The sequence below is a fragment of the Erythrolamprus reginae genome, chromosome 3 (genome assembly GCF_031021105.1).
Source record: "Erythrolamprus reginae isolate rEryReg1 chromosome 3, rEryReg1.hap1, whole genome shotgun sequence".
NCBI classification, from domain to species: Eukaryota; Metazoa; Chordata; class Lepidosauria; order Squamata; family Dipsadidae; genus Erythrolamprus; species Erythrolamprus reginae.
Genome location: NC_091952.1, coordinates 179,134,027 through 179,156,516, shown reverse-complemented (window position 1 = coordinate 179,156,516; position 22,490 = coordinate 179,134,027). Strand labels below are relative to the sequence as shown.

Genomic DNA, 22,490 nt, shown 5'->3' with positions numbered 1-22,490 from the left:
AAAACACAGAGGTCTGGAGGTGGGGTTTCGAGGACTTCGGTGTTTTTGTGATGCTGTGATTTCACTCATGCTCCCTTCGCTGGGAAACCCCACCTCCGGACCTCCGTTGCCAGCAAAGCGCTCGTTTTTGCGATGCTGGGATTCCCATGCTGGGATTCCCCTGCAGCATTGCAAAAACACAGAAGTCCAGAAGTGGGGTTTCCCATGGAGGGGAGCCTCAGTGGAATCCCAGCAGTGCAAAAACGGGCACTTCTGCTGGCAAAAGGGGTGATTTTTGGGCCTGCACGCATTAATCGCTTTTCCATTGATTCCTATGGAAAACATTGTTTCGTCTTACAAACTTTTCACCTTAAGAACCTCATCCCAGAACCAATTAAGTTTGTAAGACAAGGTATCACTGTACTAGAAATGCAGTTCAACAGAACAAACCACAATGGCTGAAGGCAGCTAAAGAAGAGAAGAACAGTGCCCTTGGAAGTCAAAGGATTGGATAAAAAGTGCTACAATCACATTTCATGCCATTTGGCACCATCTTCCAGAAGCCTCCATATGACCTTCCATGAAAAAGAAGCTGATGCCTGTCTATGAAGGAATTTGGAAGCTGGCAAGCATTGTGGGTTCTTCTGAATGAATGCCACCAATCATGCTTTGCCAGCAGGTGTTGCTATCTACCATGGGAACAAGCAGCTTATAGCAGCTGCATTACCTGAAACTATTTCCCTGCTGATATTGTCTATAAACTTCAGAAAGCGTGTGCTACAATTGATGTTTCAAAAGCCAACCAACTGTCATTTATTAAGCAATGTGAGTTACAACTATCTCTTCTGGATCTAGAATTATAGTATTAATGTCAACCCTTTTTTCTAATCCTGTATGCAATGGGAGCAGTCCTTGATAGGGAGGGTCAACCCAATTATCAGCAAGTTCAGTTCGGTCCTTGTGTCCTTTCAATACTGTATATAGCTGGCCTTTTTTAACTGGAGTAGCTATCTCTAATGGCAATGGCCTTGCATTGGCTGGGCAGAGGCTGTCCACTTCATTTTTGCAGGTAGGACCCAGGGAAACCTCCACTCTAAATCTATTAGCTGCTGTTTTGCACTGTCAGAAACATGTATGTATGACTGGTGATTGTCATGGGAAGAATTTTGCGCACTGAAAATTAAGAGTTATTCAGTGGTTCTCTTGTTGGCTGTCAGTGGGGGTTTCTGATATATTGTTGGTAATTTAATTTAACAATTGTCCCGAAAGGGTTGTTTTCTTTTTGTCTTTTTGTCTATCTGTCTATCATCTCTGATTCTCTCTCTCTTTCCACCCATCCATCTTTCTTTTTATCTATTCGTCTATTTTATATGGCCAATCAAATGACTCTAAGCAGCTAACAACAATAAAACACCCAGCATCTACACACACAAAAATAGACAATTGGCAGTCAACTTTGCTTTGCAACCCAATGCAAATGTAATGCAAATATTTCAACAACACCCTGTTTGTTATTTTCCTACTGGACAGCCCTTTCCTTTTAAGGGAATTCATGTATTACACTGTAATAATGTTTAACCCAAAGGCTTCTCAATGTCCTGAGACTAAAAAAATGAAAGAAACTGATCATATTTGAAATCACCTGTTAGGTCTTGTTATAATTATTAAAAGTAAACTATAAATCTTAACGGAGCACTGAATTCAAGCACTTTTGAACATGCTTAAACTTTCTGTTTTGCTGAGAGCAATTAGCAAGCAACATATGTTATCTTAAATTTGTAACAACTTCTTTAAAAAGATTCTCTATTATACGTTAATCCTCTTTTTTATTGGCATGCCTGACTTTGAATGCAATATGAATGTAAAATGAGACACCAAACTGAACTGCAACATTTCCCCCAATAAATTTGAGAGTATTTTCTCTTTATTTTTGTTTTCCCTTTGTTTTATTGCCAAGGGTAATATCTGGATTCTGACAGATACTAGAGAAAAGACTGTATATGCATGTGTTTTTCTCTCCTTAACATTGTTTGGGAGCACCCTTACGTAATCCACCAAGATCTGAGAACGTTATTCTACTGACCACATCAGACCAAACTCTGCATGTTTAAGCAAGGTCATAAGCACTTGCAGGATAAGGCCATAGACAAAAGACTTTTCTGAGTCTGATTTATTGTAGCAACAAACCATAGCAACAGCTTAAGTTCATAGCAGTGGTGAAGTGCTCACACCGTTTTCCTGAAAACCAGAGGGCCGAACTACTTGTTCTAATTTTAAATCTTGTTTTACCCATGGGCTGCACTTCCAGCCAAGCAATTACCAAGAAATCAGAATCCAAAAATCAGCATCATGGCAGAGAAACACCAAACCAGGTAATGCACTCTTAAATCTTCTTTCTGCTTCCCTTATTCATGAATTGTTCTAAAGTTGATGTTTCCTTTATATTGGAGATAACTGAAGAATGTGAGAGAAGATTTCAATGTCCATTTTGTTTATTTATATACTAATGGGGCACAGTGAAGACAAATATGTGTCCTTCTTGCACCTGATTTCTAATCAGAAGAACCTGAGAAACTTTCTTATCTCCTTCACATTGACTAGATCAGACAGGGAAAGTATGTTACACATTATACTGGTTTTCAAGACGCTATATTCTTATATTCTTGTAGGAAATGTATTTATGAAAATTGTATTTATGAAAATGAACACTGGAATAAAGTAGTCGTTTTGTTCAATTTTGCCTACTTATTCTGAATTCAGTCTTCATGTTTCTTCTAAGAAAAACTGTTGCTCATATCCCCAAAATATAAATATTGCATCTTTTTTTCCCTAATAGATTTTTTTTAATGAGGAAAAATTGAAAATTGTAGTGGGTCCTCTACTACCATAAAACTCTAAATGGGGCAAGGCAATCTATAGACTACCAAAAGTCTCTTTCCCATAACCTTAAACCAGAAGAAAAAGTGCATCATAAAAAGTGCGTCATAGGGCAACAATGTTTGAACCAAAGGTCAGTGGTACCTCTATTTAAGAAAGCCTGTGCTTAAAAAAAATTCTAGTTAAGAACTGGGATAGATTTTTTTTTGCCTCTTCTTAAGAACCATTTTCTACTTAAGAACCCGAGCTGGGAAAAATTTCCCAGGAAATTTGAGAGTGGCACAAAGGCCCAGCCAGTTTTCTGCCATTCCCCCTTTAATCCCGGCCATCTCGGGCTTTTCTGGGCCTGCCAGAGGAGCCTTTCGGTGGCGCTTAAGGAGGCTTTGGCAGTCCAGAGCGAACGGAGCATTTTTCTTTCTCTTGGCGCTTGGAATAAACCTCTGCCAGCACCCAGAGAATAGAAACGCTCCCTTCGCTCTGGGCAGCCCAGAGCGAATGGAGCGTTTTCCTTTCTCTGGGCGTCAACATAGCGAAGGAAAGGCGCCAGCTACAAAGTGAGCGAGTGAGAGAAGAGGGAAACCCTTCAGCATGGGAAGGAAGGGGAAGTGGGTAGCAGCAGCAGCAGCAGACGTCTTTCAGTCAAAGGAATGGGAGGCTCCCCCCCTCGTCCGTTTGGGTTTCTTTCTCTGGTGCATTGTGTGGGAGGCGCGCGCTCCTCCTCCCCGCCTCAAAGTCCCTCTTTTTTTTTAAGGCTTAAAGTTTTGGATTTTTTTTTATTCCCCTCACCTCACCGTCTTCCTTTGGTAGCAACTCTCCTCTTCCTCTTCTTACATAGAAACATAGAAGTCTGACGGCAGAAAAAGACCTCCTGGTCCATCTAGTCTGCCCTTATACTATTTTCTGTATTTTATCTTAGGATGGATATATGTTTATCCCAGGCATGTTTAAATTCAGTTACTGTGGATTTATCTACCACGTCTGCTGGAAGTTTGTTCCAAGGATCTCCTACTCTTTCAGTAAAATAATATTTTCTCATGTTGCTTTTGATCTTTCCCCCAACTAACTTCAGATTGTGTCCCCTTGTTCTTGTGTTCACTTTCCTTTTAAAAACACTTCCCTCCTGGACCTTATTTAACCCTTTAATATATTTAAATGTTTCGATCATGTCCCCCCTTTTCCTTCTGTCCTCCAGACTATACAGATTGAGTTCATTAAGTCTTTCCTGATACGTTTTATGCTTAAGACCTTCCACCATTCTTGTAGCCCGTCTTTGGACCCGTTCAATTTTGTCAATATCTTTTTGTAGGTGAGGTCTCCAGAACTGAACACAGTTTTCCAAATGTGGTCTCACCAGCATTCTATATAGCGGGATCATACTCTCCCTCTTCCTGCTTGTTATACCTCTAGCTATGCAGCCAAGCATCCTACTTGCTTTCCCTACCGCCTGACTGCACTGTTCACCCATTTTGAGACTGTCAGAAATCACTACCCCTAAATCCTTTTCTTCTGTAGTATTTGCTAACAAAGAACTGCCAATACGATACTCAGATTGAGGATTCCTTTTCCCCAAGTGCATTATTTTACATTTGGAAACATTAAACTGCAGTTTCCATTGCTTTGACCATTTATCTAGTAAAGCTAAATCATTTACCATATTACAGACGCCTCCAGGAATATCAACCCTATTGCACACTTTAGAGTCATCGGCAAATAGGCAAACCTTCCCTACCAAACCTTCCCCTATGTCACTCACAAACATATTAAAAAGAATAGGACCCAGAACAGACCCTTGTGGCACACCGCTTGTAACCTGACTCTGCTCAGAATACTCGCCGTTAACAATAACTCTCTGATGTCTATGCTTCAGCCAGCTGCAAATCCATTGAACTATCCAGGGATTAAGTCCAATCTTCACTAATTTATCTATCAGCTCTTTATGTGGAACCGTATCAAAGGCTTTGCTGAAGTCCAGGTAGGCAATATCCACGGCACCACCTTCATCCAACACCTTTGTGACATAGTCAAAGAAATCAATGAGATTAGTCTGACATGATTTGCCTTCAGTAAAGCCATGCTGATTTGGGTCCAATAAGTTATTGTTTTTTAGGTGCTGATTTATCCTCTTTTTGAGTAGAGTCTCCATCATTTTAACTACCACTGATGTCAAGCTAACTGGCCTGTAGTTACCAGCTTCTTCTCTACTGCCCTTCTTGTGGATAGGCACAACACTGGCCATTCTCCAATCCTCAGGAACTTCTCCTGTTAACAAGGATTGGTTAAACAAATCAGTCAAGGGGGTAGCAATGACAGATCTGAATTCTTTAAGAACTCTGGGGTGGATGCCATCTGGACCCATTGCCTTATTTATCTTTAATCGTTCAAGTTCTTCTAAGACATCGGCTTCTAAGATCACTGGTGCTGAATCCGTACAGCTGGAAGCAATGCTATATCCCTCCATAGTATTATTTTGTAAGGTGTCTTTTGAGAAAACTGAACAGAAGTAGCTATTGAAATGGTCAGCGATCTCCTTATTCCCATTAATGCATGTATTATTCCCGGTACTAAGCTTCGTGATGCCGCAGTTTTTCTTCTTCTTATCACTAATATATCTGAAGAAGGTTTTATCCCCCTTCTTTACAGATTTGGCAATTTCTTCCTCTTTTGAGGCTTTAGCAGCATATATTATCTGTTTTGGCTCCTTCTGTCTCATTTTATACACCTCCCTATCAGCTATACTTCCAGACTCTTTATACCTCCTATAGGCAGCCTTTTTTTCATTGACTATAGCCCTTACATCATTGCTAAACCATAGCGGTTTCTTCTTCCTTTTACATTTAGTTATTTGTCTTACATACAGTCCAGTGGCTTTTAAGATGGCCTTTTTTAATACAGTCCACTGGGTGCTCGCACCTGCCATTTTATCCCTCCCCTTTAATTCATTATCTAAATATTCCCCCATTGCATTAAAATTTGTTTTTCTGAAATCCAATACTTTGGTTGCATTATAGGATTGCTCACAATGAGTTTTTACATCAAACCACAAACATAGATGGTCACTGCAACCTAAATTTTCTCCCACCTTGACCTCTGAAACCCAATTCCCATTCGTAAAAACTAAATCTAGAATATTCTCCCCTCTAGTCGGTGTCTTAACCAGCTGTGCCAGGGCTGCTTCTGTAAAGGCCTCTACTATATTCTTACTTTTGCATGTAAGGGCACTGGGGATATTCCAGTCAACATCAGGCATGTTGAAATCACCCATAACCACAATATCTCCCTTTACTGCCATTAGGGTAATTTCATCCACCATCTTGTTGTCATGTTCCTCAGATTGCCCTGGAGGCCTATAGATCACCCCAATTCTAATGACAGAACCGTCTTTATTTTGCAAGCAAATCCAGAGGGGCTCCAGATCTTTACATGTATTTTGAATTAGTATTGTTTTTAGACTTTCTTTAACATAAATGGCTACTCCACCTCCCCTTCTCTCTATTCTATCCTTCCTATACAGTGTATATCCTGGTATGGATATTTCCCATTCATTAGAATCCTTAAACCATGTCTCAGTTATGGCAACCAGATCCAAATTATCTCTAGATATTATGGCCATTAACTCACAGAGCTTGTTGCTCAAGCTTCGAGCATTTGTGCACATTACCCGAACAACATTATTTTCATTATTAGTTTGCCCCTTATCATCCACAACTACATCTATTTTATTTGCAGCTCCCTTTTCATAAGCTTCCAAAAACTGATTTATCCTCATTGGACGGGGACAGAAATCACCCACATCAGTTACATCTCTGTCCCCTTTACCTAGTTTAAATGCCTGTCCAAGAAAGTTCTGAATTCCTCACCGAGCACCTGGGTACCTCTGTATGATGGATGCAAACCATCCCTTTTAAACAACTCCCTATTAGACCACCTACTGACATCATGACTTACATAGCCAAAACCTTCAGCTTTACACCACTGCCTTAACCATACATTAAACTCTCTGATACACGTTGTTTTATCCTCTTGGCCACAAACCGGTAACACCTCTGAGAAAGTCACTGAATCAGTTATTTTACCCAGCTCCACACTTAGACATTGAAAATCTCTTTTTACTACATTAACATTTCTCTGGGACAAATCATTTGTGCCAAGATGCACCACCACATCAACGTTATTACCTTTACTCACAGCCTTGACAATGTTTGTAATCCGCCTCCTGTCCCTGCTGGCAGTGGCCTTCTTCTTCCTCCTTCTCCTCCCACCCAAATTCCGAGCTTTTATTTCTTTCCTGATGGGTTTGCACGCATTATTTGCTTTTACATTGATTCCGATAGGAAAAATTGCTTCTACTTACAAACCTTTCTACTTAAGAACATGGTCATGGAAAGAATTAAGTTCTTAAGTAGAGGTACCACTGTACATCAAATGGGCTATTTACAGAAAGTGTCCAAGATCTAGGACACAGGACTCTCAAAGAATTGAAATTTGGCAGACTTTATAAAATACTGTATTTTATGACATAAATTTATCATAAAACAGTTTATGACATAATACAAAATGTCGTAAAATATTTCCAGTTCTGTTGTTTGACTGTGCTATATGCATTCCAACATGGGCTACTTACAAAGTAGATATATCTCTGAATGTATCCAGAAAAATCAAATTGCCTGATCCAATTCTGTCTGGGCAACAACCAGCACTCAGAGGAAGATTGGAAGCCAGCACAGAGCTTAAAGGTCAGGCTTCATCTGTTCATGACAACAAATTGTGTTCCAACAGATATGAAAAAAGTCAAATGAGGGAACTCAGCAGTCAATCATCTCACCCAATCTCTTAGCCAACACTCCCAGAAGCATGCATGCAGGCAAACACAAACATATTGAATATTGTATATGCATAAAGGATGCTGTAATTTATTTATTTTTAGGCGAGAAGAGAGAAAATATTTCTTGGCACAGAGAGCCCTGTCCCACAAGATGGTTCAGCAGCTGCAGACGATTCCTGTGGAAGAGGCTTGCCAGAAGATACAATGAAGGGATCCCAGTCCATTAAAGAACAAAGCAAAAGCATGGGTACGTGCAGTGGAGGGCTACCAACATTTTTACTACCACACTGTGGGACGCCCTGCATTTTCTTTCAACATCTTTCAGTGCAAATTGGGTGCTCTGGGGCCGAGCTCCATTTTCGCTACCCCACTGCATGTCCCCCCCCTCCATCCGGGCAGCAGCCCACCCCTGATAAATGATAAAAGAGGTGTGTTTCATAGTAAGAAGAATTACTGCACTTCTTCAAGAACTATCATTCTGATGTACAACTGTAAAGAGTGTTTCTTGCATGATTTGGATAATTTAGAGATTAGGTCCTGTAACATAGAAACATAGAAGTCTGACGGCAGAAAAAGACCCCATGGTCCACCTAGTCTGCCCTTATACTATTTTCTGTATTTTATCTTAGGATGGATATATGTTTATCCCAGGCATGTTTAAATTCAGTTACTGTGGATTTATCTACCACGTCTGCTGGAAGTTTGTTCCAAGGATCTACTACTCTTTCAGTAAAATAATATTTTCTCATGTTGCTTTTGATCTTTCCTCCAACTAACTTCAGATTGTGTCCCCTTGTCCTTGTGTTCACTTTCCTATTAAAAACACTTCCCTCCTGGACCTTATTTAACCCTTTAATATATTTAAATGTTTCGATCATGTCCCCCCTTTTCCTTCTGTCCTCCAGACTATACAGATTGAGTTCATTAAGTCTTTCCTGATACGTTTTATCATAGTATAAGACAGTGATGGGCAACCTTTTGAGCTTGGTGTGTCAAAATTCGCCAAAAAACTGAGCTTAACTCGGGTGGTGTGTCACCTTGAGAAAAAAACTGGGCGGCATAGAAGTATATATATATATATATATAGGTAGGTAGGTAGGTAGGTAGATAGATAGACAGACAGATAAACAAACAAAAATAAATAAATAAAAATAAAAATAAATAATAAATCCCTTCTTTTTTATTAAAAGAAATTAATAATAAAACAAAACAAAACTCTATTACTATTAAAACTAAAACAACCAGCAAATTCAAAAACATAACTATTAATAAAAACAGGTGAGGGTTGGGGGTTTTTCTCTCTGTTATTATGTTTATGTTTATGTTATTATATGTTTTAAATCAAGAGTCACTTCTCTCTCTCTTTCTCTCTTTCCTGTCATTCTCTGCCTCAATCATTTTCTCATTTCTCTTTTTTTTCTCCCCTTTATTCTATCATTTCTCTCTCTCTCTCTTTCTATCTTCTCTCTCACACTCTTTCTCTCTCTCTCCCTTCCTTTCTTTCCTTCTCTCTTCCTTCCACTTTTTTCTCTCTCTCTCTCTCTCCCTTCCTTTCTTTCTCTTCCTTCCACTTTTTTCTCTTTCTCTCTGTCTCCCTTCCTTTCTTTCTCTTCCTTCCACTTTTTTCTCTTTCTCTCTCTCTCCCTTCCTTTCTTTCTCTTCCTTCCACTTTTTTCTCTTTCTCTCTCTCTCCCTTCCTTTCTTTCTCTTCCTTCCACTTTTTTCTCTTTCTCTCTCTCTCTCTCCCTTCCTTTCTTTCTCTTCCTTCCACTTTTTTCTCTTTCTCTCTCTCTCCCTTCCTTTCTTTCTCTTCCTTCCACTTTATATTTATCTCTTCCTTCCTTCCTCTCTTCCTCCCTTTCTCTCTCCCTTTCGTTCACTTTTCTCTCTTCCAGCGGCCCCTGCGAGCCAACCACCGTTCGTGGTGGGCTCCGACGCTTGGCGCCGCGCCAATTAATATTCCCTCTAATTTTTTCCCGGTGTGGGCAGAAAAGTATAGTGTCTGAGCGGCAGTCCCTTTGGGACTGGGCAGCATAAAAGTAATAAATAAATATATAAATAAATAAATAAAAATAAATAAATAAATATTCATGCCTGAGCAGTGCTATGTATTTTGTCAATAGTTAATGAATCTAACAATAGAGGTTCTCAAATTCTGAAACAGATTCCTAAAAAGATAAACCAATTTATGTAACCCACTTTATGAATAAATTAATCCTTTCACTGGCATAAGGGCTAGGCAAGGAAATACTTTTAAATTTCATGTTATAATATATGTTAAATAAAACAATTACATAATTGTATAATTTAATTTTCAAATATTTAATTTAAAATATGATATTTATGACTATGTTTTGATGGGATGAATGAACTTGCTTACTTTTGTTGACATCTGAATCAATGTCTGATAATTGCAAAAAAACCTTGAGTCAGAGAAGTAGAAATGCCACAAACGTTTATCAGCACTGTCAATGAATTGATTATTAGGATTGGGTAAGAAGCTTTTTGAAAATACCTAAAAATGTTTCCATGCTAAAAAGCCAAAAATGTAAAAAATGATTTGAAATAGTAAATTTCACTATTAAAAAGTCACTCAAAAGATTATGGAATTACCAGTATGCTAGTGGGGATATATGAAACAAACATTTTCAACAGAAGCAATGCACAGTAACATTTGTTATCATAATTTAAATGATTTAGTTGGCAGCTCATACACTTCTTGCCGTTACTTAAAAAAAGAAGCTGAAAATTGGTTTGTAAGCATAGCAATGCTCACAATTCCAAATTTGATTATCATGTCTGAAACAAATATTTTTTAAAATTCCTACATACCACTTCCAAACCAATGTTGAACTTCTTACTTTATAGAGAAGAAAACAATTTCTAGCTTTGTTTTCCAAAACCCATAAACATTGAAAGAATTGCTATCTCCTCTTATAAATTCTGTGCAGTATTAGGAGAACTCGAGATCCGCCACCCACCTTACAGAGAGATACTGGTGCTCCGCCCCACTCCTCCTCCTCCCCCGGGATTTCCTCTTTCCCGCTCCAGACTTTCCCTTATTCCCCCTGCAAACAACACGGGGGGAACTAGGCATCTCACCTCCCGCTTGTTCCTGGCTGTGCTTGTCCACCGGCTGTTCTCTCCGGCACCTGGGCCAGGCGGCTCAGGGGACGGCGTGGTGCTTTCCCCCGGCCCCAGCCCAGCCTGACCTTCACGCCAAGCGGTTTCTCAGCCGCTGGCGAGACTGTTCCCTCGGCATGGGTGGAGTGGGGAGGAGGAGGATGACTGGCTGCCCGGCACTTTGAAAATGCCGCCGCCGCCCCCCTCAGCAGGGGGGAGGGAGGAGGCCACTCCCCCCCCCCAGGAAAGAGTTGCAAAAAAGCAGCGCATTTGAAAAGCGCGCTGCTTTCTCGGAAAGCCGGCTTTCCTGGCCGGCACAGGGCTTTCCCGCCGAAAACACAACGGAAGATGACAGGCAGGGCAAAGCGGGGTGGAGCTACGGGAGGCTCAAGAAGGCAGCCCCGCGCTTTTCTTTCGGCGGAAGAGGAGGAGATCGGGCGGGCGGGGGCAGCGCCTTCTACTGCCGGCGCCTCCCCCCCCTGCGGGCTGGCAGGGGGATGGGGAGTGCACGCCCGTGGAAAAGGCTGCGCGGGGGGGGGGGGGTATTTTGGGGCGGGCGCTTCTTCCCTGACCGGACAGGCATGCTTGTGCTGCCAAAGGCAGCGTGTGGGCGAGCCTGCACTCTGCAGGCTCGCCCATACAGAAGGAGGAAGGAGGCAGCTGGGAGGCGGCCGCGTGTCACCGAAAATGGCCAGGCGTGTCAGTGGTGACACGCGTGTCATAGGTTCGCCATCACTGGTATAAGAAGTACAATTTATGTCCAGCTGTCACAGATCTATACCTGGGCTTCTGTCCTATCTTTGCCCTTCCTGTGTCCTTCAATTTCTTTGTATATTAAAATCTGTTCTGCAAATACACATTGGCAGGCATTACAGCATAATTCTTTAGATAATAATAATAATAATAATAATAATAATAATAATAATAATAATTTATTAGATTTGTATACCGCCCCTCTCCGAGGACTCAGTGCAGCTCACAACAAGCAAAACCATCATATACAAATCCAATATTAAAACAGTTTTTAAAACCCTTATTAAAAAACAAAACGATCATACAACCTAAGCAAACCATCCATAAAACAAAACAGCTAAGGGTACATTAATTTCCCCATGTTTGCCGACATGAGCCGGGGTGGCGCAGCAGGTAGAGTGCTGTACTGCAGGCCACTGAAACTGACTATAGATCTGAAGGTCAGCGGTTCAAATCTCAACACCGGCTCAAGGTTGACTCAGCCTTCCATCCTTCCGAGGTGGGTAAAATGAGGACCCGGATTGAGGGGGCAATAGCCTAGTTCTGTTAAAAAGTGCTATTGCTAACATGTTGTAAGCCGCCCTGAGTCTAAGGAGAAGGGCGGCATAAAAATCGAATAAATAAATGAAATAAATAAATAGGTGGGTTTTCAAGAATTTACGAAAGGCAAGGAGGGTGGAGGCAATCCTAATCTCCGGGAGGAGTTGATTCCAAAGGGCCGGGGCTGCCACAGAGAAAACTCTTCCCCTGGGTCCCACCAGATGGCATTGTTTTGTCGACGGGACCCGGAGAAGGCCAACTCTGTGGGACCTAATTGACGGGCATGGAAAGGGTTGCTCTTGGGCAGCGAAGGATTGACATCTTCCGTGCTACCAGAGCACCCTCCAAGGCCATTGCGGGCACGTGGGCATCCGGCGCAGGCAAGATTCAGCTTCTGCATGTGCACAGCAAGCGAAATTTCATGTGACGATGTGCATGCAAGTGACATTTTGGCGATTTTCATTGATATTTTTGCTCTCACGCATGCACGGAAGTGAAAAATCATTGAAAATCACCGAAATCTCACTCATGTGAGTGTCTTCAAATGAGATTTCGCTTGCGGCACATGCAGAGAAGCCAAATCTTGCTTGGGAGTGTGCGTGTGCACATCGGGGGGGTGCATCCCAAAAATCGCTACCGGAACGTAGCACCCTGCTGTTCCGGTAGCAGGCCATCAGTGCTCTTGGGTAGAGTGACAGCTGACCATTTGAAATTGTTAGATTACCAAGCTATCAGTGTTGCTGGTGAGCTATAGGTGCACATAGACATAGGTGCAAATGGCAACACATAGAAGAATAAGAAATAGCAATTAGACTTATATATCATTTTGAGGTGCTTTACAGCCCTAACTGGTTTACAGAGTCAGTATATTGGCCCCCAACAATTTGGGTTCTCATTTTACCAACCTCAGAAGGATGGAAGACTGAGTCACCCTTGAACTGTTGGCAGTTGGCAGAATTAGCCTGCAATACTGCATTCTAACCACTGCGCGTCAGGGCAGGAATGCATAAGAATATTAAGCAAAACAAAGGCAGAAAATGGACAATGTGAATAATACTGTTTCATGACATACATGTACACAAGAGTGTTTGGGTTGGCTTGAAAGTTTCATTTACTAGTTGGTTTTATTATAAATCAAACTGTCTTGCAGAAAGGATAAATAAAATTAAGCACCATGCAGCATTTACGGGTATTTTTGGTGGAAGTGGGATGAAAGGGCAATAAAATTGTAGCAATTAAACATCCAAATTAGCTGAATTATTGGGGGGGAAAGATTATTATGTAACATTTAAAAAAAATAAGACTTAAAATATATTTTAAGGCTATTTTGAGATTGAAGAAAAATAGATTATGCTCAAGAGTATTGTAATTTATACTTTTTTTCTTTTTCCTACTACTTCCCCCATGCATTCATACACTCTAAGTGAAAATATGAGTTAATTAATATTATTTAAATTAATCTGAGTGATTGAAAATTTTAAAAAAACACCCCAAATTGATTAATTATTCTCTCCTTCCACTTAAAAACAATTCAAAATATTTAGGTGCCATTAAATCACTTAGCCAGCTAGAAACAGAAAGACAGACATCATCAGACATTTTGGAAGAACTTCGGATGCAAGGAATCATCAAGACTTCATGTCCAACCACTAAAAACAGAACTGCAGATGAAGACATGGTAAGCGTTGTTTAAAATTAGCTTGGAGTACGTTAGGTTTCGGATGATGTTTTGCATATAACATATGAACTACTCCAGAAATGCATCTTTCTTCCAGCTGTGAGAATTGATGTTTTTCTGCAGGTTCCACTTCTTCACAGTTGCTCCTTACATTTGAAATTCTTCCCAAAACAACTTTGTGATCAAATTTTTCCCTCTCTTAAAAATGCAGTTCCTGAGAAGTTTACAGACTTTCAATTTCATGCCAAAAATAGGCAAAAGTACATGCAAGTAAACAGAATAAGTAGGCCTGAATTACTGGCATGCCAGTGGCATGGTGGTGTAGTGATTAAGATGCTGGGTTTATCAATCAGGAGGTTGACAGTTCAATACCCAACTATACAGGTCAGTGGAGCTCCCATTCTTGTCCCAACTTCTGCCTGCAATAAATATACGTGTAAACCAATTTGTAATGAATTTTAATTGATATAGCAAGTGCAAATATCCATAACAATATTTCTGAATCTTTTGCTATATCATAAATGAAATACAATTTCCTCATATTCATATCAGAATTTACAGTGCTGTGAAAGAAAACAGAGCTGTTAATTATCATGGTGCAATCAACAAGCATCACATTGAATCAATGGGACCAATAAGTTTGTGTCTCAGTGTTCTGTATATGTTTTCTATTTTATCTCCAAATATTATTCTGTAGTCATTCATAACTCCACTTCCCAAATTATGATACAGAGAACTGAACTAGAATAGAAACAAACCTTGCAAAATCCTGAGAGAAGTACAGTGTTCCCTCAATTTCTGCGGGGGATGCGTTCCAAGACTGCCTGCAAAAGTCGAATTTCCGCGAAGTAGAGAGGCGGAAGTAAATACACTATTTTTGGCTATGAACAGTATCACAAGCCTTCCCTTAACTTTAAACCCCTAAATTGCAATTTTCCACTCCCTTAGCAACCATTTAGATTATTACTCACCATGTTTATTTATTAAAGTTTATTTTAAAAAATTATTAAAGGCAGATGAAAGTTTGGTGATGACATATGACGTCATCAGGCGGGAAAAACCGTGGTATAGGGGAAAAAACCCGCAAAGTATTTTTTAATTAATATTTTTGAAAAACCGTGGTATAGACATTTCGCGAAGTTTGAATTAAAATAACAACTTATAAAGAACATACAGTAGTTTTGTCCAATAACTTGAAATTCACCATTACTTCTATGGGTTGGTTCAGCAAATCAGAAAATTATTTAGTTTTGTCCTCAACTTTTCAAAGGGCCGTGCTTGAAGTTAAAAATGTCTAAATCCAAATGTAAAATATTGCACAAACTGACCTAAGCTTAGAATATGTATTTGGAAATTAAAGATGAGAATGCAGATTTTTTTTCCGTCATGATATTAATTTACTAGGCATTCAAAGTGGCACTACTGAGCTGTATCAAAATCACAAATGTTAGCCATAATCACCTTTTAGAGTATAATGAATTTTAAACCCAGATGTACACTCACTTAATTTGCAAATTAAGAGCTGAATGAAAAGTAATGCCTCTGAGGTTGAAAAGTCACCAACAGATGGCAGTACGCTGTCCTCTGAAGTGTTGTTCAGCATCTGTTCTTTCATTTGAGTTGTCAGGAAGTTGCTATGAGAAAAATGTTGTGACGCTTTTGTTCATGAAATGGAAATCTGCAGTGAATATTAGCCACTGTGCTTTAAGCAACATGCCACGATTGAATGTTTACTGCTGAAGGTCCCTCCAATTGAAAACTCACCATTAATGCAGATTGTTTATGGCAGTGTCTCCCAACCTTGGCAACTTAAAGATATTTGGACTTCAACTCCCAGAATTCCCCAGCCAGTGTTCGCTGGCTGAGGAATTCTGGGAGTTGAAGTCCAAATATCTTCAAGTTGCCAAGGTTGGGAAACACTGGTTTATGGTAATGACTAGGCTGATGTGTGTGTGTGTCATTGTGTTTGTGTGTCATTGAGCCAAAAAACATAAATAAATGTAAAGATGATGAACTGAGAAGAGCTGATTTGTGTGATTAAGGATAAGTGGCTGGCAGATGACTGCAATTTAACATAATTCATTTGAAAAAAATTGATAAACTAATTAAGGACAATAGGTAGGTTGTGGAAAGGGGACTGCTGTCAAGTTTGGCATTTCACAGGAATGTGCAGATTGCATTATTGATGTTCCTCAATATCAAAAGGATAATGTTGGTCTGTGACAGTAATAAAGATTGAATTGGATTGGATTGAAAAGGATTGTGTAAAATATAGGTTCCTTCATGCTGACAGCAGAAAGGAAACATTTAAGAACTGGAATTTGCCAGCAACTGTCAGACTCTCAGAAGGAAGGTGAGGAATTTTTTCATAGCATTGTGCCAGCCTATGAAATATCATCATAGGCTGTTTATCACGAGTTATAGGACAAAGAGGAATCAGAGTTCTACAAAGCGTGGAATAAATGGTACATTTGGCTGGAGAAAAGACAATATACAACCCCATCGTGATTGTTCTGCCGGGCTCTCTGGTAGGAGCCTCCCGAAAATTCAAGGGTACAAATTGCAGACACACACACGTTTGAAAATTCAAAACAATGTTCTTTATCACAAAATTCAAAATAAACGAAGCACTCTTTTTGTATTGCAAAGAGCACTCGTCCCAAAACAACCGGGTAGTCTGTACAATTTCCCTTAAGCAGTCATTAAGTACTTAGCTAGCAGCTGTGAAGAAACCTCACACCCCTTCTTCTTCCAATGAACTGAAACACACACACACACACACACACACACACCTTGCTCTGCTGTGGTTTCAAAGGCGTGAAAAATCAATAAACAAAGTCCAGAAAACAGCAACACACAATTCCTGAAGAACTGCGATCAGATACTCTTTTACAACAGCCAAACCCACACGCTGCTATTTATAGCAGCAGCCCTAATTACTGGAGCCCCACCCAACCACAGGTGGCCTCATCTTCTCTTGTAATAATCCTTCAGTTGTTGTCTCCTATGCATCACTCTACGCATGCGTGGATGTGTCATTAATTTTTGTTCAGAATCCAAGGATGATAGAGATGATTGATCTCCTCCTGGGCTGTCTGCCAAACTCCCCTCTTCCCTGTCACTCATGCTTCCTTCGTCAGAGGAGGCTTCATTGGCAGATTCCATCGGGAGTAAAACAGGCCTGCGGCATGTGGATGTCTCCCCCACATCCACCTGCACATTCCTTGGGGCAGGAGCTGGGTCAGAGCTAACCACAACAGTGATCCTCTTAACCTTCACCCAAACAACTATTCCATGAACCCATAAAACAATACTACGAATCATTGATAAAAGGATGAACAAATTCAAAACAATAAAAATTTAAACCCTAACTCAAGTTTAGAAACCCAAAATTTTCATTTATACTGATAGTAAAGATCTTAAATGCTGGAGATTAACCGGGTCAACAGATAGGTTGGCATTATTTACAACACCTGATAAATTTATAGATATGAATTTACCTCTTATTTTCTTTCTTCTTTCTCTTCTTTTTTATTCTTCCCTTTTTTTACTTTTTTTCTCTTTCATCTTCCATTTTTTTTCCTTCTCTTCCTTTCCCTTTAGTTTTTCTCCTTTTATATATGTGTGTGTACAAGGTTACCAGCTTTTTGAATGCATATGATATTGTTCACATGTCTTTCCTAAAACCGAGCAGTATTAACAGCTTAGACCACTATGCTGTAATAGTCAAAATGTTGTAGAGTTTTGAAGGATAGGAAATAAATTGCTCTTTAGCGTGAAAGACCTCACACATATTGAGCTACCCAAGAGGCAATTGCAGAACTGAATCTTATTATCTTATACTATCCAATGCTCCATTAGTTTAATGTAATGCAACTTCCACCTTTTCCCAAAACTGAAGTAAAGCCCTTATGGGTATCTATTTGATTAACATGAAGAGGTGAAAAGGATTGTCAGGACTTGGCTGTAAATAATGATGATTATGTGAAGAAATTTTATTTATTTGTTTGTTTGTTTGTTTTATTAGATTTGTAAGCCGCCTAACTCCTGACGGACTCTGAAACAAATAGAGGTGACAAAGAGGTCATTTCAGGAATTATTTTCCTGGTTCATGTATTAAAATATCGCTATTTAAATTAAACTTGTGCAAGTGGTGGTATTTCTTTTCATTCAACCTTCATAAAAATCATTGAGTAGTTTCCATTTCCTGTTTTAGTTACAAATATTTTTAATTTATATTTTCATAATTTGTAATTTATATTTTCATGTAAGTATATAGAATAGCACAGCCTGTTTTGTTTCAAAATGCAATATCATTTAATCAATTATAATTGATTTGATAATTATGAATTATCAAATAATTCATAAATTATCTTGTATTTCCACAGCTGGTACCTGCAGAAAGGACACTACAAAAACCACCCGTCAAATTGGAAAAGCTTGAACTTAAACAGAAGAAATTGCATGCTTTATCAACAGACGACTCTGATAATAAGGTAAAAAAAGAAATCACCTACCCCACTTTATATTAGCATTTGAGTATCTGTTAATCAAGGATACATTAAATAGAGAAGGCACTTGACTGTCCTACACCTCAACCATTATATTATAGAATGCTGTGCAATACATCCCCACTTTGGTTTACCAAATATTGTAGAACTGGATGTTCCCAATAGAAAGGTGACTCAGCTCTACTTCTGTGTAATGTCTGAATCAGAAGAATATGTGCATATTCTGAACCAGCACCTGGGTACAGTGATCAGTAGAAGAGGGCAATAAATTGGGAATGATTTTCAATAAGTCAGATGTTTTTGGACTGGGTAGGCTCTGATGAGATTGTACCCCTAGCCAGTGCAGAATGTGACAGCCAGGTTGCCGACTGAAGCTTGAGGATGCTCTTTGCAACTACATGGAGTGCCAGTTACCAAGTCAAGCTTAACATTTTGATTTTAACATACAAGGCCCTAAATAACTTGGGACTGGCATATCTGTCACACAAATACTGCATCTGCTGTTATAGACCCAAACAATCACTAAGATCAGAACTCCTGAATGCCATATAGGCAGGGTGGGTTCCTCCCGGTTCGGACTGGTTCAGGCGAACTGGTAGCAGCCCACTGGTGATGTCATGATGATGTTACCAACCCAGTTCGGTTGGTGCCAGTCCATGGGCGCCACCATCTTTTTTTGTCATTTTTTTTTAATTGTCTGATTTTTTTTTTAAAAAAAATTCTTCTGAGCATGTGCAAGAGCTGAGTTTCCAGCACTGTGCATGCAATCGCCATGTGGTTTTTAGCTTTTTTTCTCCTAGATATTTTGCCACTGTGCAAGTGCACATGCCCATGAGGTGCACCCATGCAGTGTAGCGGGAAGCATATAGGACAGTGATGGCGAACCTATGGCACGGGTGCCACAGGTGGCATGTGGAGCCATATTTGCTAGCACACCAGCAGTTGCCCTAGCTCAACTACGTGCATGTGTGTGCCGGCCAGCTGATTTTTGGCTCGCACAGAGGTTCCAGGAGGGTATTTTTGGCTTCCGAAGGGGCTCGGGGGGAGGGTGTTTGTACCCTCCCCCAGATCCAGGGAAGACTTTGGAGCCTGGAGAGGGTGAATCATGAGCCTACTGGGCCCACCAGAAGTTGGGAAACAAGCTATTTCTGGCCTTCAGAGGGCCTCCGGGGGGTGGGGGGAGCTGGTTTTATCCTCTCCAAGCAATGAATTATGAGTGTGGGCACTCGCGCATGCATCATAGCATGTGCCCACATTCTTTCAGCACCCGAGGGAAAAAAGGTTCGCCATCACCAATCTAGGAGATGCTCAAAGGCAGGTTATCTGTAGTTCAGAATGTTCTTGTATCTGAAATTTCAGATGTATTTATTTTATTTGTTTATTTATTTATTTATTAGATTTGTATGCCGCCCCTCTCCGAAGACTTGGGGCGGCTCACAACAGTAATAAAAACAATATATTAGTGGAACAAATCTAATATTAAAAAACATATAAAACCCTATCATTATTTAAAAAACTAAACAGCACATTCATACCAAACATAAAACAAAGTATAAAAAAAAAGGCTGGGGGAAAGGTGTCTCAACTCCCCCATGCCTGGCGGTATAAGTGAGTCTTCAGTAGTTTATGAAAGACAAGGAGGGTGGGGGCAGTTCTAATCTCTGGGGGGAGTTGGTTCCAGAGGGCCGGAGCCGCCACAGAGAAGGCTCTTCCCCTGGGGCCTGCCAAACGACATTGTTTAGTCGACGGAACCCGGAGAAGGCCAACTCTGTGGGACCTTATCGGTCGCTGGGATTCATGCGGCAGCAGGCGGTTCCTATTATAATTTTAAGGCTCATCTTGAAAACAGTCAGCCAGGCTGTCCAGGTACGAATGTTGGAAGAAAACTTCCTCTGCATTTTGATTATGCTTTAGTTTTTATCCAATATTACTTTGTATTGTTTTAAAAGGTTGTTGGTTGTATATTTTATTGTTGATTTGGCTGCAAATATTCAGAAGAGAAAGCTATGTAGGAATCATTTAATTAGTAGAAATCATTTAATTAGATTAAATAAATTAGATTAAAATAAATCAATAGATGGAGATCAGGTTAGGCTCTTTCTCTGTAATTCCATTAAGTATTCTCACAGGTTGACTCTATCAATATTAATAATTTCTTAATTAGGACTAGTTTTGTGTGTGTGCATGTGTATGCAAGTGCACAACTGTGTGTTTGGGATTCAAAAAAGTGTTATGCCTAGTCTATCTAAAGACTTGTCTCTTTTTAGACAAGAGAAGAGCAATGGAAAAAAGAAATGCTGACTGATAGATCGTCACCAATAATTCCTCCTGAAAGGGGAGTACCAAAAGGCATTTCTATAATTACAACAACTCCCAATATTTTTCAGTTCCCATCTTTAAGTCTGGGGACAGAAACCTGGCCAGAGAAGGAAGAACTGGATGACAATATAAACAATGACTTTGAGGATTTCACAATGGTGGAGTCAGACATAACCTATAATACAGTTGATGGTGTATTCTAATTACCAACATTTGTATCAAACATTTGAATCTCTAACAAGTTTAATTTAATAATATTGTTACCAATAAAGGCTGCTGGATTCTGAAATATGTGGATTCTTCTGCTTTCTAAGGTAGCCTAAAAGTTTCCCTCTCCTTCCCTTTTTAAATTTCAAAATTAGGATAGGCAGAAAGAGTACCAGTATGTGTGTGTACATAAATGCATATGTATATAAATTTGTGTTCGAAAGCTTAGGAATCACTGTGTGTCAGTATCAGGTTGCTACTGGTACAGATAAGGATGCCGTACCAGTAACAAAAATTGAGCTACATATGCAGCTTCACTTCTTCTGTGGCTGTGCAAATGTATCCCAGTGAGATTTGGCTTCTGCTCATGCGCAGGAAGCAAAACCTTGCGAGGGGACGCGTGAATGCAAGAGATTTCAGCTTTGCACATGCACAGGAGGCTTTCCGCACGCACAGAGGGTAAAGGAACTCAAATGGCGGTATATGGGCAGGTGGGCGGAGCCTTGCACTCCCTTCCTAATCAGCTTTCCTATGACCGACAGACACAAGCGAATCGGGAGCATTTCACCCCTGCTTTAAAGTCTTAGGAAAAAGCAGGATATAAGTACAAAAAATTAAAATACTGAGCAGAGCCTGGTTACAAGCGGTGTTGCCACAAAGGTCTGTTCTGGGTCCTATTCTTTTTAATATCTTTGTGAGTGACATAGGGGAAGATTTAGTAGGGAAAGTTTGCCTATTTGCTGATGACTCTAGAGTGTGCAATAGGGTTGATATTCCTGTAGGCATCTGTAATATGGCAAATGATTTAGCTTTACTAGATAAGTAGTCAAAGCAATGGGAACTGCAGTTTAATGTTTCCAAATGTAAAATAATGCACTTGGACAAAAGGAATCCTTAATCTGAGCATTGTATTGGCAGTTCTGTGCTAGCAAAAACTTCAGAAGAGAAGGATTTAGGGATAGTGATTTCTGACAGTCTCAAAATAGGTGAACGGTGCAGTCAGGCGGTAGGGAAAGCAAGTAGAATGCTTGGTTGCATAGCTAGAGGTATAACAAGCAGGAAGAGGGAGATTGTGATCCTGCTGTATAGAGCGCTGGTGAGACCACATTTGGAATACTGTCTTCAGTTCTGGAGACCTCACCTACAAAAAGATATTGATAAAATTGAACGGGTCCAAAAACGGGCTACAAAAATGTTGGAAGGTCTTAAGCATAAAACCTATCAGGAAAGACTTAATGAACTCAATCGGTATAGTCTGGAGGACAGAAGGAAAAGGGGGGACATGATCGAAACATTTAAATATGTTAAAGGGTTAAATAAGGTTCAGGAGGGAAGTATTTTTAATAGGAAAGTGAACACAAGAACAAGGGGGCACAATCTGAGCTCAGTTGGGGGACAGATTAGAATGTAAGAATGTGAGAAAATATTATTTTACTGAAAGAGTAGTAGATGCTTGGAACAAACTTCCAGCAGACGTGGTTGGTAAATCCACAGCAACTGAATTTAAACATGCCTGGGATAAACATATATCCATCCTAAGATAAAATACAGGAAATAGTATAAGGGCAGACTAGATGGACCATGAGGTCTTTTTCTGACGTCAATCTTCTATGTTTCTATGTTTCTAAAATAAAAATAAAGCAGTTATGCTATGCCTGTCACGTGACATGCAGTGATAATC

The 22,490-nt window shown here is 40.0% G+C and overlaps 1 protein-coding gene across 2 annotated transcripts in view; it reads left to right on the top strand.

Moving 5' to 3' along the window:
* The first annotated feature begins 728 nt into the window (after positions 1–728).
* LOC139164785 (RNA-binding protein 24) overlaps positions 729–22,490 on the top strand; it is a 78,397-nt gene continuing 56,635 nt past the window's right edge. Inside the window, exons 1-4 of one of the 2 annotated variants that reach the window (XM_070747318.1) lie at positions 729–804; positions 7,781–7,925; positions 13,639–13,772; positions 18,161–18,268. In XM_070747318.1, the coding sequence (XP_070603419.1) occupies positions 766–804; positions 7,781–7,925; positions 13,639–13,772; positions 18,161–18,268 (426 nt within the window). In that variant the 5' untranslated portion in view covers positions 729–765. Of the gene's footprint in view, positions 805–2,182; positions 2,352–7,780; positions 7,926–13,638; positions 13,773–18,160; positions 18,269–22,490 lie in introns of those variants that run through there. The other variant, XM_070747317.1, reaches the window with a different exon arrangement.